This window comes from Rhinatrema bivittatum, chromosome 1 (genome assembly GCF_901001135.1).
Source record: "Rhinatrema bivittatum chromosome 1, aRhiBiv1.1, whole genome shotgun sequence".
Classification (NCBI taxonomy): domain Eukaryota; kingdom Metazoa; phylum Chordata; class Amphibia; order Gymnophiona; family Rhinatrematidae; genus Rhinatrema; species Rhinatrema bivittatum.
The window spans coordinates 509,095,177-509,110,919 of NC_042615.1; the positions used below are offsets into that span (position 1 = coordinate 509,095,177).

Below are 15,743 nucleotides of genomic sequence, written 5' to 3' on the forward strand. Positions count from 1 at the left end.
CTAAATTGCATGAACTTATGGAAGTATCATGTACTTAAGTCTAATTTATCATCTTTTATGACATGAGAAACTGTTACCCTGATCCCCTTCCCAAATTGAGGCCCACTTGCCTGATGATCACATCTATCTTCCATTAGTCCTTTGTCCTGTCAGTTTTTCACCCTCGGGGAGATCTCGAAGACTGTTTTCACCGGTGCCCCGGTGCCACTGTAGTTGAAATGTTAGCCTGTGAGATTGTGACCTTTTCCTTCTGCTCATTGTGACCCCATGACCATCCATCACAAGTTTTGGATAGCTCCAGCTGCTGTCCAGATGTCTCCTGTAATTTCTCCAAATTAAGGTCATTAGGGCATTTAAGGTTCACATGGCCAGAACTGTAAGCAGGCCAAGGCAGCAGAGGATTCTGGGTCAATCATAGTCCATGTTGGTCTCAGACTTAAGCACACATATCAGGAGCTCACTGTCAAGAATTGACAACCTAGGGGTGCTGGAACATGAACCGCCTAGAAGCCAGAGCTGTCTGATTAGTGTGTCTGCAATTCAGCCACAGACTCCAGGGCCAGGCGGTCCGCATGATGTCTGACAACGCAACATTGGTAGCTTACATCAAACGCCAGGGAGGAACCAAAAGCTACCAGGTGTCTCTGGAAGTTTATAGAATGGGTGGAGTTAAATCTACAAGGGATCTCTGCCTCCCACATAGAGGGAGAAGACAACGTCAGAGCAGACTTTCTCAGCAGGGAGAGTCTGGATCCAGGAGAATGGGCGTTGTCTGCCAGGGCCTTTCAGCTCCTAGTAGATCGCTGAGGCCTCCCGTCCATTGACCTGCTGGCTGCATCTCACAATGTGAAGGTCTCCTGATTCTTCAGTTGCAGAAGAGATCAGCATTCCCAAGGGATAGACACCCTTGTTCAGACCTGGCCAGAGGAAGACTTATACACCTTCCCTCTGTGGCCTCTGCTTGGACAAGGGCATTCGCAAGATCGAACAGCACAGGGGATTAGTCGTTCTAGTGACCCCAGATTGGCCCAGATGGTATGCAGAGGCTTCTGGTGGAGACCTCCCTCCGCCCAGGGACCTACTCCAACAACATCCGATCCTTCACGAGGACCCAACTCTGTTTTGTCTTACAGCCTGGCCCTTGAGAGGGCTCGCCTGATGAAGCATGGATATTCAGTGGCAGTACTTGCCACCTTGCTCCACGCGCGAAGTTCTCAACGTCTTTGGCATATGTGCGGATCTGGAGAATATTTGAGACCTGGTGTGAAGAATGTGGGGTACCTCCTCGGACAACCAATATCCCCATGGTTCTGGAATTTTTATAGGATGGATTGAACAAAAGGTTGTCCCTCAACTCCTTGAATGTCCAGGTAGCAGCTCTCTCCTGTTTCAGAGGCGAGGTGAACAGAGGCCACCTATCGGCACATCCAGACTTGGCTCGTTTCCTAAAAGGGGTTAAACACCTTGTGGTGGCCAGTCCCCCTATGGAATCTCAATCTAGTACTGGACATTTTAGCAGGGCTTTCCTTTCGGCCACTGCGCAGTCTTTCCCTATGCCTGTTAATGCTGAAGACTGTATTCTTGGTGGTGATATGCTATGCTTGTCTTATATCTGAACTATAGGTGTTGTCGTGCCTGGAGCCATTCCTCTGGTTGACTCCAGAAACGTTACAGCTTCGCACTGTCCCTTCCTTGTTGCCAAAGATAGTCTCTGAGTTTCATTTGAATAGGAAAATTGGTTCTTACCTGCTAATTTTTGTTCCTGTAATACCACAGATCGGTCCAGACTCCTGAGTTTATGCATCCCTGCCAGCAGATGGAGACAGAGAAAGTTTCACTGACAATGCTTAACCCCTGGTTCCACTTTCAGTTCCTCAGTATTGAACTGTATCCAAGCAATAGAAACAAAACAGCTGAAAAAAACAAACTAATCAAAACTTTCTTGAACTATAATCACAAAAATGGCCTTCCATAAGAAAAACGGGTGACTCTCGCCACTTCCTCAAATTGGATGGTTCTGGACTGATCCATGGTACTACAGGAACGAAAATTAGCAGGTAAGGACCGATTTTCCTTTCCCTGTTCGTACCTGGATCAGTCCAAACTCCTGGGATGTACCAAAGCCCCCTAGTTAGGGTGGGACCTAGAGAGTCCTGCTCTCAGAACACTTTCTCGCCAAAGGAAGGAGAACCTGAATCTTCCACATCCAAACTATAGTGTCTCGCAAAGGTATGTAGTGACTTCCAAGTTGTTGCTCTGCAAATCTCCTGAGGAGACACCAGTTGCGCTTCTGCCAAGGAGGCCGCGAATGCGTAGAATGAGCCCGCAAGCCCTCCAGAATTTTATGACCTCCAGTAATGTAAGTGGACCTAATCGCCTCCTTCAACCAATGCGCAATGGTAGTCTTAGAAGCTTTGAAACCTTGCTTCCTGCTGCTCCACAACTCAAAAAGGTGGTTAGACCTCCTTAAATAATTTGTCACCTCCAGAAGGCACAATAGAATTCGCCAAACATAAGAACTTGCCATACTGAGTCAAACCAAGGGTCCATCAAGCCCAGCATCTTGTTTCCAACAGTTGCCTATCCAGGCTACGAGTACCTGGCAAGTACCCAAAAACTAAGTTTATCTCGCGCTACTGATGCTAGTAATAGCAGTGGCTATTTTCTAATAATAGCAGGTAATGGAATTCTCCTCCAAGAACTTATCCAAACTTTTTTTAAACCCAGCTACACTAACTGCACTAACATCCTCTGGCAACAAATTCCAGAGTCTAATTGTGCATTGAGTGAAAAAGCATTTTCTCCGATTAGTTTTAAATTTGCTGCATGTTTACGAGAGGGCACTCCATGAAGTTAATAACTGATTCACATTTACCTGTTCTAGTCCTCTCATGATTTTAGACCTCTTTCCCTGTACGTACCAGGATCAGTCCAGACTGCTGGGTTATGCCTCTCCTCCAGCAGATGGAGTCCGAGAAAAGCTGAAAAGCACCCCCTAGATATACCGGGAAGCACCGAGACAAGGTAAGATAGAAATTTATTTAAAAGTCTCTGGTCTCCGAGGTGGTCGCCATATTGCCCACGTGGTTGCTGTCACCATTGTACTCTGTTCGCCGCCCTGTCCGCCGTTCCAATCTGTGCGCACAGAGGCGAGCCGTGCGCACAAATACCTTGTGCGCACAACGTCACGCGCTCAAGTACCATGCGCACAAGCATCGCGCTTAGCCACGTGCTTACTGTGCCGGGCACACAACAGTGCGCACATCTCTCTGAGCGCGCACCACACCAGAGCACACAATTGTATTTTACGCGCACAACCCATGGCACCACCAGAAAAGGAACTCAAGGCTCAGGGCCTCTGCCCAGCATGCTACATTAGAGCTGCACAGCATAAGGAGGCCACGGCCCTGTGTATACACTGTGAAGAGGCCCTAGGGGACCCAAATCATGTCCCTCCCCAACCGGTACCTGGCTCTGGCCTCTTGAGCAGTAATCCGGACCTAGCATTGCACAAACGGGGCTCCCAAGGGACACGGCGCCCCTTAGTCTAGACTCAGCATCTATCTCCTGGGTGGAATTCTTCAAAGGTCTGCATACCTTTGTCCACATGCAACCAGGGCCTCCTGTAATACGGCCACAAGTTCCACCAGAGGACCTCAACATTACGGGACCCTCTATGCCCAGGGGAATGATCCCACCACCCAGAAGTCCCACCTTCAGGGACATGGACAACTCGGATGAGGATTCAGAACCCCTGGAAGAAGGGGAAATCCCTCCAGGGACAGAGCCCCACCGAACCATGAGATGCTTCTTCACCAAGGACGAGCTTCCAGACCTGGTCTCACACAGCTTAAAAGAGCTTGCTATCCCGGGCACAAGTGCTTTAGGGGAACCTAAGACTAACCCTCTACTGGAGGTACTCCGTCAGACCTCCCGTCATTTCCCACTATTACAAGCCGTCCAGCAACTAATTGATCTGGAGTGGGATGCCCCGGAAACTACGTTCAAAGAGGGGCGGGCTCTAGCAGCCATGTACCCTCTGGACCCATTTGCCAAAGATCTCCTGGCATGTCCGAAAGTGGATGCCATGGTCTGCGCGGTCTTGAAGCGCACTACTATCCCAGTGGAAGGAGGAGCAGCATTCAAGGATATTCAAGACAGATGTCTGGAATCTATCCTCAAACAGTCCTTTGACGTATCTGCCATGTCTTTGCAGATCGTGGCCTGCTTATCAGAGACCAGGAACAACACTCCTGGGGAGGCCCTGGAACCAGCAGTATCATTCCTCGCGGACACCGCTTCTGTCCTGGTGCGCACCGCAGCAAGAGGAGTTCCATCCGCCGTGGCAGCCAGAAGACAACTCTAGCTCCGAAACTGGTAGGCCAACGCATCCTCCAAAATGAGACTCACAAGGATGCCTTTCAAGGGAGCACTCCTGTTCGGAAGTGAACTAGAGAAACTAGCCAACAAATGGGGTGAGTCCCCACTGCCGCGGCTACCGGAGGACAGGAATAAGAGAAACCAGCGACCCTTCCCCCGAACCTCCAGGGGCAGAAGATCACAGCACTTCAACCCATATAGAAGCACATATCAAACGGCCCGTCCCGCAGGCCGAAGCCAGTCCTTTCTGAACAAGCACAACAAAAGGGGAGCCAGTTCGGGCCCAGGCCCCAGCCGACCCGTCCAAAGGAAGAAGCCATAGGGGGCAGACTTACCCTATTCTACCAAAGATGGGTTGAGATAACTTCGGACAAGTGGGTCCTATCCATCATTCGAGAGGGATATTAGCTGGATTTCCACCACCTTCCTCTGGACAAGTTTGTGGAATCCCCCTGCCATGACCTCTCCAAAAAGATGGCTGTGGAAGCTACACTGACCAGATTGCTAGCCTTAGAGGCTATAACACCGGTGCCTCTACAACAAATAAATACTGGACATTATTCCATCTATTTTTTCGTCCCCAAGAAAGAAGGAATGTTCAGACCCATTCTGGACCTCAAGGCGGTCAACAGTCACCTGAAGATCCCTTGCTTCCGCATGGAAACCCTACACTCGGTAATAAGGGCGATACAACCGGGAGAGTTCCTTACATCCCTGGACCTGTCGGAAACCTACCTACACATTCCGATCCATCAAGAGCTTCAGCATTTTCTACGCTTCACGATCCTGGACTGTCACTACCAGTTCCGGGCACTACCATTCGGGTTAGTCACTGCACCCTGGACGTTCACCAAGATCATAGTGGTGGTGGCAGCAACGTGGTTGGCTGATCAGGGCGAAATCCCCAGAGGAAAGCCACCAGGCAACCAACAGAGTCAAAACTCTACTGGAGAGCCTCAGGTGGGTGAAAAACACAAACAAGCTGCCTGCAGCCCTCCCAATCTCTAGAATACTTGGGAGTCCGGTTCGACACCAAACAAGACAGGTTCATCCTGACAATGACAAGGAGATCAAAACTGATGACCCAGTTACGAACCCTGTTGAGCGAACTTCGCCCCACAGCATGGGACTACCTACAAGTCCTCAGCCTAATAGCATCCACACTGGAAGTAGTGCCATGGGCTCGAGCTCACATGAGACCCATACAACGCTCACTATCATGATGGAATCCACTGTCCCAGAACTACACCGTAAGTCTTCAGCTCCCGGACAGAGTTTGGGCCCAACTACGATGGTGGCTACAAGAAGGCCATCTGAGCCAGGGAACAAGATTCTCCTCACCAACCTGGATCCTGCTCACCACGGACACCAGCCTACAAGGATGGAGAGCACACTGCCAGGGGCTAACCGCCCAAGGGCAATGGAACAAAGAGGCGGGATGGAACATCAATTGCCTAGAAGCCCGGGCAGTCAGACTAGCCTGCCTACGGTTCGGTCACAGAGACAAAGCGGTCAGACTAATGTCTGACAACGCCACAACAGTGGCCTACATCAACCGTCAGGGAGGAACCAGAAGCCAACAGGTGTCTCTGGAAATAGACCCCCTAATGTCATGGGCAGAAGTGAATCTTCAAGAGATCTCGGCCGTCCACATTGCCGGGAAAGACAAAGTCGCTGCGGATTACCTCAGCAGAGAAAGTCTAGACCCAGGAGAATGGATGCTGTCGACCACAGCATTCCAATTGATAGTAAACCGTTGGGGAACCCCAACCATGGACCTCCTGGCAAACCGGTCCAACGCCCAAGTGCCCAGGTTCTTCAACCGTGGCCCCTATTGGGCACAATCATCCACAAGATAGAACACCACAGGGGATCCCGCTACCTCCACACAGAGACCTGCTCCAACAGGGACCGATCCTCCACGAGGATCCAGCTCGATTCTCTCTTACGGTCTGGCCATTGAGAGGACTCACCTGAGGAAGAGCGGATACTCGGGGGTAGTAATTGACACCCTAATCCGAGCACGCAAGTTCTCCACATCTCTAACATACATAAGGATTTGGAGAGTATTCGAAGCCTGGTGCGAGGACTGCAACATCATACCAAGCTCAGTCAAAGTTCCTGCAGAACAGCCTACAGAAGGGGTTGTCTCTCAACTCCATCAAGGTACAGGTGGCCGCATTGTCATGCTACGGAACAAAGAGCGAGTACGGCAGCATAGTCTCTCACCCAGATGTCTCACGCTTTCTGAAAGGAGTCAAGCAGATCCGACCACCCCCTAAAGTGGCCGGTGCCTCTAAGGAACCTCAACCTGGTCCTAGATTTCCTATCAGGAACCTCCTTCAGACCCCTCTGTGGCCTGTCTCTCCGACTATTAACATTGAGGACAGCCTTCCTGCTGGCAGTCTGTTCGGCCCGTCATATATCCGAGCTACAAGCACTGTCCTGCTGGGAGCCGTTCCTCAGACTCATCCCGGGAGCCATCCAGTTACGCACAGTTCTGTCGTTCCTCCCCAAAGTGGTGTCTCACTTCCATCTCAACCAAACCATCTCGCTACCATCACCAGATGAACGTAAGAATTCGGAAGAGGCTCGAAGTCTGCGCCATTTCAACGTGTGCAGACTCCTAGTCCAGTACCTGGAACGGTCAGAATCCGTACGAAAGACAGACCATCTTTTCGTCCTTCACAGCGGGAAGAAGCAAGGGGAAGCGGCCTCGCGAGCAATCATAGCCCGCTGGATCAAAGAAGTCATCAAGGCAGCCTACGTAGAAGCAGGCAAGCCCCACCGCCTTTACAAGTCAAGGCCCATTCTACTAGATCCCAGGCGGTGTCCTGGGCGGAAACCAAGATGCTGTCACCCGCCGAGATCTGCAGGGCGGCGACATCGTCCTCCATCCACACCTTCTCCAGGTTTTACTGCCTGGATGTTCAGGCTCTGGAGGACATAGCATTTGCAAGGGCAGTACTAAGTGGGTCACGGGCAGCCTCCCACCCGGTTCGGGAGTATCTTTTATACATCCCATTGGTCCTGAGTCCATCTGCTACACACTAGGAAATGGAGAAATTACTTACCTGATAATTTCTTTTTCCTTAGTGTAGACAGATGGACTCAGCATCCCACCCACGGCTGCCGTTACTCATGGAATGCTCAGGGGATTCACGGGTAAGCCATGCTTCCTTCAGCTAGGACACCCATTCTACCGGGTGTCAACGTTTCTCGGTTGAGGGCACTGGTGGTCTCCAGCTATAACCAATTCAACCGGTTCAAATTTAGTAAGTTAGCCAAGTTATAAAGTTAATCAAGTTATTCAAATTATTCAGTCATACATATATCCACAATGCTTTTCGAGGAGATACTGAAGAGCTGCACTTCTTGCAGGGGTATATATACTAGGGCTGACGTCAGATTGAAATCTGATCAGTCTCCAACTGCTATCAGGAGTACACTATACCCATTGGTCCTGAGTCCATCTGTCTACACTAAGGAAAATGAAATTATCAGGTAAGTAATTTCTCCAATAGATAAGTTATTGGAGAAGTCCATTAATGGCTATTAATCAAGTTTACTTAGGGAATAGCCACTGCTATTAATTGCATCAGTAGCATGGGATCCTCTTATTGTTTGGGTAATTGCCAGGTTCATGTGGCCTGGTTTGGCCTCTGTTGGAAATAGGATGCTGGGCTTGATGGAGCCTTGGTCTGACCCAGCATGGCAATTCCTTATGTTCTTATCTGGAAATCTTGGAATCTGTGCACAAGACAGACCCACCACTCCAGGGAAGATGGGGTGCCAGCATGGCCATTTGGCTGGGGCCTACTTTGTTGGGCAGAATTAAAAAAAAAAAAAAAAAAAAAAAAAAAAAAAAGCTAAATATATCTATTTCTAACATGTATAAATAAAAATTTCAATTGTAATTGAAGAATTTGCTAACAAAAAAGCTCGTAAAGCCGCCTTAAATAGAAATTATTTGGGAAATTTAGAAAACTATTTCTCTTAAGTATCACATCAGAACCTTACATAGAGGCCTACTCTTCTTAGCTGGCACGGGCCTAATTCCTGCTTTCTCCGGCCCTGCGGACCAAAAAAGGCGAAGCAGAGTCACGAGCTACCATAGCTCGCTGGATCAAGGAAGTGATCACGGGAGCTTATGTGGAGGCAGAGAAGCAATTGTCCTTTCAGGTTAAAGCTCATTCCACTAGGGCCCAGGCAGTATCCTGGGTGGAAGCAAAGCTACTGTCTCCTGTCAACATCTGCCGAGCAGCGATGTGGTCTTCCTTGCAAACCTCCAGGTTCTATCACCTGGATGTCCAGGCCTGAGAGGACGCGCAGCCTTTGCGAGGGCAGTGCCAATCGGACTGCAGGCAGCCTCACACCCCAATCTTGGGAGTAGCTTTTGTACATTCCATTCGTCCTGAATCCATCTGGCTACACGCTAGGAAATGGAGAAATTACTTACTTAATAATTTTGTTTTCCTTAGTGTAGACAGATGGACTCTGCATCCCACCCACGGCTGCCCATGATACCAAGGAATCACCCATGAGGTGAATCTCTATTCCAAGAGGTTTTGGGTAAGCAGTTGCCCTATTCCTAGATCAGGGCATCTATAATATTGCTGGGATTCAACGTTGAGTACAGTTATGGTCATTCATTTTTTAATCGAGTTTCAATTACATTTTTCATCAAGTTATAATGAAATTTTAATCAAGTTTTTCAATAGTATGTCCACAATGGCTTTTGAAGAGAATACTGAATGGCTGAGGTCACTCAGGTATATCTAAGGTGACGTCAGCTTTGAAACGTGACTCCGTCTCCATCTGCTAGCAGGGGAGCATATAACCCATTGGTTCTGAGGCCATCTGCCTACACTCAGGAAAACCAAATTATCAGGTAAATAATTTCTCCATTTAATAATTTTTTAATGTAAATATTTAGCTAGAAGCAGCATTACTGCTACAGCTCCACTCCACCCCGCTATATTGTATATTCCTGGTTTTGTGTGTGTTGTTTTTTTTTTGTCTGTGAGGCCCCTTTTCCTCAGACATGACAAGGAGATGAACTTTATAAATTAGGAACTTGTGTAGTGCATGCGAGATGTATACAATGCTGCACAGAGACTCATAATGGACAGTTTTTACTCTTGAGTTTACTATCTGATCAAAATAGACAAGACGGACCACAAAAAAAAAAAACGGGTATGAGCTCAAACAGCAAGGACATGACTGAGAAGCAGGTGGTTATTGGTGGGATTACATTGAGGATTTTAATTTAGTATCCAATAATGATGAAGTCTGTAATTACTTTAAAAAACTCTGGTTTTGCATATTTCTACTAGTGGGCCTTTTTAAATTAAGTGTAAATAGGCATAGACTATCTACTAGAGTTGTATGAAATCTGCTCCCAGTCTAGAGCCCAGATTAGATTATTACATTTAATACATTGATTATTGGTGTAATTATCTGTTATTCAGTCTGTGGTGCCTACTAAAGGTCACATAGTAGAGAGACATTTAACAAGTAACTTTCCAGGCTTTAGGCAGTTAGCATATTTACAGTGTTTCTTCATATGCCTTCCTCCTTTCTCCCTGGCTCTTACTAATGGCTCATAATTAGAGACGTCATGGTGTGCTTTACAACTCCAGGGTCTTTTTGTAATGGCAGCTTCTTTGCTCCCATAGTTCTGTCTCTTGTAGTGTTCAGGTTGATTAATGGCTCTGCAGAGTAATGGAATTTCCTTCTGATTAGCAAAGCCCCTTTGTATGTGATCCTATGCCATTCCTGTACTCAGAGAGAGGAACAATTTTGGCCTAAGAAAATATATAGATACCAGACATTGCTTCACCCCAAATTCTGAGTTCATGGCCCCAGTAATGTTTTTAGGGATATCTCTGATTGAACCTCTCTATACCCCCTCTTCTCCTTTATCTGCAGATCTGATTTACATCTGTCTGTCTTACTCCCCAGATTGGTATGCAAGATGCAGATTATATCTCAGTCTTCCTGCACCTACTCCTTCCGGTGGCCTTCGAGGTAAGGACATAGATGGACACCTGTCCGAATGCCTACTCCATCACAGCCCAGAATTGTCAACTAATCTGGTTGGCTCTTGACTGTGCACTGATGCTTGATGTTGGGATGAGTGGTGGTTAAAGATTTTGCAGCATTGTTTAAGGGTGTCTTCTGAGGGGCAAGGGCAGAGTCCTGTTAGAATCTACTGTGGAAACTATCAAACCTTTCTTTTTCCAGATGTGTGTTGCAAAACTTGAGGAAAAATGCAGGTTTTTTTTATTTTTGTATTTTTAAAAAGGAATACATTTTCAAAGACTTGGATGCCTTTTATGTGGATAAAAATAGCCTGCTGAAATTAATACATACCTGGATAAATGCTTTTTTTGCACCTGAAAGTATTGTGAACTTCTGACCACATAGCAGATGTGTTTGGCAGGACAGAGTTCAGGGGCATGTTTGTAATCTATGCATGTACATTTAACTTTATATTAAAAAAAAAAAAAAAGCCTGTGTGTTATAGGAGTGCCCCTATCGTGCCTAACTTAAGGGTTATTTTAAAACTTGTAAGGGTTATGCGTGCAGTTTTAGTAACATAGCAACTCAATATTCAGGCAAAGTAATGGGCACCTTGGGGGGTCTATATTCAGTAGTACATTTAGTGGACAAGTATCTGGCTAAGTTTAGCCGGATAATTTGCCCTGGATAGTCTGTAAGATAAATGCCCCACTGGCTATCCCTGTTTTAAACTTATCTGGCTACCATTAGCTGGATAACTTCAAACATAAGTGGATATTTTTTGCATATCTGGTTATGTTTAAAGTTAATCAGCCTTGTGTGGTTGGATAACTTTAGAAATGATCTGCTATATTCTAAAAAATTATAGCTAGCTAAGTAGTGTGATAAAATAAAATAAAAAATTCATTGATCTATAGGCCCTAACTGGACCCCCTCCTCCCTTTTCATTTCAGTTTCAAAGGCTCAGTCCTGCTGGGGCGAGCCTGCCCCCCAACACTCCTAAATTGGCGGCATCTCAAAGATAATAGGGCCAGGCATCGCCTCATCCCCTCCCCTACCCCACCACTCCTGGTTCCTCTTTGTTTTTTGCTTCTTTCCAGGTTAGTCGTGTCCCGTCCCCCCCCCCCCCCAATCCCTTCCACCCCCTAGTACCTGAAATAGAAGTTTTCTTGCAACCCAGATTGCAGCAGTGTCCTACTGCAATCTGGGCCCCGTGATCTGAACAACTATTGCTAGGCAACGCAGGTATGCTGGATATACCTGAAATTTGGCTAAGTTAGCCAGATATTTATTTATTTATTTATTTTTAGATTTTTATATACCGGTGTTCCTATATGAAATAAAGATCACATCGGTTTACATTGAAACAGAACATGAAAATTGCCAAAAGGCATTACATAGAACAAGGTTATGAAACTTGGAACAGTGTACATAAGTTCAAAATTTAACAATAACGTTGTAACATTGATGACCAAAAGATAAAGGAGAAAAAAAAAAAAAAAAAAAAGATTTAAACAATTAAGTTGACAGGTCTTATTGAGCATAAAAATTATAACGTATAAGTGAGAAAGTCTCAAGTGTCCTGCAGCAAGAGATTAGATACCGAAGTAGGTAGTGGTATGGAAAATGGGGGTTTGTGAAGAAGATATGTTCTTGCTGGTTGGAGGGGAAAAAATGATGATCATGGTCTATCTTAGATATCTTAGCCCCTCCCCAAAACATCCCATTCCCTGTACATTCCCAGATCAGTCCAGACTCCTGGGTGTATGCATCCCTGCCAGCAAATGGAATCAGAGAAAGTTCAACTGACACTGCTTCATAATACCTGGTGCCACCTGCAGTTCCTCAGTATTTCTTTGTCTTCAGCAGATGGTGGCTGATGCAAAAACCTGCAATTCTAAAGTTGGTTAAGTTTGTTTTTTTTTTTTTTTGTTTTGTTTTTTTTTGGCTTGTGAGCCTTCCGCCCAGGGGTAAGGGTCCCTTTCCCTGTTGGATCGAGGTGGATGAGCTGGAGGTTGTTGACATTTTTGTACACTTGAACCTGTGTACTCCATGGGGTGTAAATCTGGTGGTCCAGATCCTTCCCCTTCACGAGGGAGTTTAGGTGGCTCTTGGCTCAGGTCTGTGGGGTTTTGTTCCCCTGCTGCTCCTTTCCTTGGGGTCTCTCCCTCTCCATTATTTGTGGCTGTGCTGAGCTGGACAGCTTTGTTTCAGCTTTAGGAGAGGGGAGCTTTTTGCTGTTTGGGTTTAAAGCTTTTAAAAAAAAAAAGTTGAAGAAAGGAGCAGCTTGAGTGGTAAGGCTCCTGGATGTGATGGCTTGCCTCCTCTGTACAATCGGTCAGCGGCTCAGCATGAAGTCCTTTGCTCTTCCCCAGGGCTCGGCAGCATTTAGGCATGGCGAGAACTGTTTCTTATCCTGCTGGCAGGGTGATGGTTCACGGCTTGGTGTGCTGCGTTATCCCAGCGAGCTTAAACCGCGTCTGGCTTTGCTCTGCTCATGTTTCGGGGGGGGGGGGGCCTCTCATCCCCCAATAGCCCCAAAACACTGGAGGATCAGTGTCTGCTTGGCCACAGCGGGGAATTCTGGCAGTGACAGCTCGAAGCGCGTTGGGCCTGCTGGCTCCCTCGACACGGGAGCGGTGGCCATTTTAGATTCTCGGGCAATTTTTACCCGCACCATTGGAGGGGGAGGAGGATCTTTCTCAGAGACTTTCCCCAGTCCACCCGGGTCCCATGATGGGGCAGGGGGCACAGAGGGAGTAGCTGTGTTGAATCTGCCGGCTTCGGGGGGCATGAGAGCTCGGGTTCCGACTTTTCCATCGGCTCCCGCTCCTTTTCCCCTGAATTTATCCTACTGTTCCATCAAGCTTATTTAGTGCAGCAGGAAGAAATGGGATGCAAGCAGGCAGGGCTGGCATCCCCGGCTCCGTTCCCGATGGCTTCCGAATTAGCAATTGGGCTTAGTCAGTCCCGGGGTTCCCAGCCTCCTGGGGTGGGCGGAGGACGATTCCGATGGCTCTGTTGGGTCCCCGGAAGCAACGTTCTTGGGGAATCAGGGTACTGATCAGGAGGTGGCTGGCGCAGTTCTGGGGGAGGACATGAAGGCTCTCCCAGTTTCGGAGCGGTATGACCCCAAGATTCTCAGTTTGTTTCGGAGGGAAGAGTTGGGTCCTCTGATTCCTCAAGTCCTTGATCTGGGGCTAAAGGTCCCTCAGGAAGATTCAGACATGGACAGGGTGGATCCAGCCCTAGATGGCCTAGGGGGTCCCTCAACTGCATTTCCTTATAAGTCCGTGAAAAAGATGTGGATCGTGAATTGAGTACTCCCGACTCAGGCTTAAGAGTGGGAAGAGCAATGTCAAAGCTTTATCCCTTGTCTGAGCAGACGTTAGAGCTTTTTTTCCCCTTCCAAAAGTGGATGTGGCAGTTTTGACGGTCAGAAAGAAGACTACTATCCCCGTTGCTGGCACTGCGGCTTTGAAGGATATTCAAGATCGGAAGTTGGAGATCCATCTCAAAAGAATCTTTGAGGTGTCCGCTTTGAGTCTGTGGGCCGCCATTCTTTCCAGCTTCGTGCAAAGAGCATGTTTGCACCTGGTGCATCGATCTCAGGAGGCGCAAGTGAAATCTGGTAACAAGATTAACGCAGAACGCTTGGAGGCATCGGTTGCAGACGTGGCAAATGCTTTGTACGATTTGGTGAGAACTTTCTCGTATTATGTGATCCGCAGTATCAGCCAGGCAGTTTTTGTGGCTGCATAATTGGTCGGCAGATGTGTCATCTAAATCCTAATTGGGGTCCCTACCTTTTAAAGGGCATCTTTTATTTGGGGAAGACCTGGAGCAAATGATGAAGCAACTGGGTGAGAATAAGGTTTACAGGTTACCGGACAAGCCTAGAAGCAAGCAGGCTTTTCAGTCTTGTGTTTGTTTTTGAGAAGGCAGAAGGTCTCATCATCTGAGAGGAGCCCCAGCGTTGCAGAAGCAATTTTCTCCTTTAGGTCAGGCCTGGGGACAGTGTTTTGTGGCGGTCGTAGGCCCTTCATAGCTTCCATAGGAGGAGGAGCTAAGAGGGCAAAATCCTCACAATGAGGTGAGGCCGGTCCACTCATTCGTTCTCTTTATAGGGGGTCATCTAGCTCGATTTTACGAGGAGTGGGTCAAGGTCACTCAGGATCAGTGGGTTCTCAGTGTAATAAGAGTCGGTTACGCATTAGAATTTGCACGCCCATTTTGCAATCTCTTTCTAGTCTCTCCCTGCTGGTCCTTAGAAAAGCGTCGGGTAGTTCGGGAAACTTTAGACAGGTTGCAGAGCTTAGGGGCTGTAGTTCCGGTCCCTCTGGACAAATGGAGCAAGGGTAGATACTCCATTTACTTCATAGTTCCAAAGATAGAAGGCGCCTTTCGTCCCATTCTGGACTTGAAACGAGTAAACACAGCATGCGGATTGCTTCTTGCTAGGAAAAACACAGGTGCCCCTCTCTTTCATATTACTATAATAAGTTGCGGGGCTTGGTTTCTCTGCCCCCTTATACAGTTATAGCTGAACGATGGAATAAAGAGGGAGTGTTTATCGTCACAGCTGCACAAGTGGGAACTTGTTTTAAACGTATCGCAACAATCTCTTTTAACTCTTACTATCGAGAAATGCAATTTAAATTTCTCTGGCGGGCATATGTGTCCACCCAATTGGCGTTTCGTTCTGACTTGATGCCAGCTGACAGATGTGGGAAATGTGATAAAGAGAGTGGCACCCTATCCCATCTGTTTTGGGGCTGTCCTACAGTTCAAAGATTTTGGAGGCATATTGTATCTTACCTAGCTGGGTTACTGGGGACCCCCATACAGGCCTCTCCTTTATTGATACTCTTTGAATGTATTCCTCCACTGCGCATTCGTGTAGCCGGGAATTGCATGTTATTTATGAAGGCATGTTTTGTTGGGAAGAAGTTGCTCCTTTTACAGTGGAAAGAGACGGTGGCGCCTTCCTTCTGGGCCTGGAGGAATCATTGGCATCGTATGATGCAAATGGAGTGGCTGACGGCCCGGACTTCTCCATGACAACGTCGCAGATTTCTGCAGATATGGGATCCCTATATTCAGGCATTGACACACAGAGTGCGGAGTTTGATCCTAAACGACTAAATTACTGACATTTTATGTTGTTGGACATGGACTCCAGGTCGCGGAGATACTGGCCTCCGTTTCACAGTATATTTGGCTCACACTTGTTGGTAAAGGGTGGGGGGAGGGAGATATGGGGGGAAGGGGATATTAGTGGGTTTTTTTTTAAATAACAGTGGATTGCATCCTGCCTTTCCTTTGTTGCATGTTGGACA

The 15,743-nt window shown here is 47.4% G+C and overlaps 1 protein-coding gene across 9 annotated transcripts in view; it reads left to right on the plus strand.

The window, feature by feature from the left end:
• HDAC6 (histone deacetylase 6) overlaps nucleotides 1-15,743 on the plus strand; it is a 172,015-nt gene that overhangs the window by 46,804 nt on the left and 109,468 nt on the right. For all 9 annotated transcript variants that reach the window (XM_029611444.1, XM_029611455.1, XM_029611433.1 and 6 more), the window contains one exon: nucleotides 10,345-10,410. In XM_029611444.1, coding sequence (XP_029467304.1) covers nucleotides 10,345-10,410 — 66 coding nt within the window. The remainder of the gene's footprint in view (nucleotides 1-10,344; nucleotides 10,411-15,743) is intronic.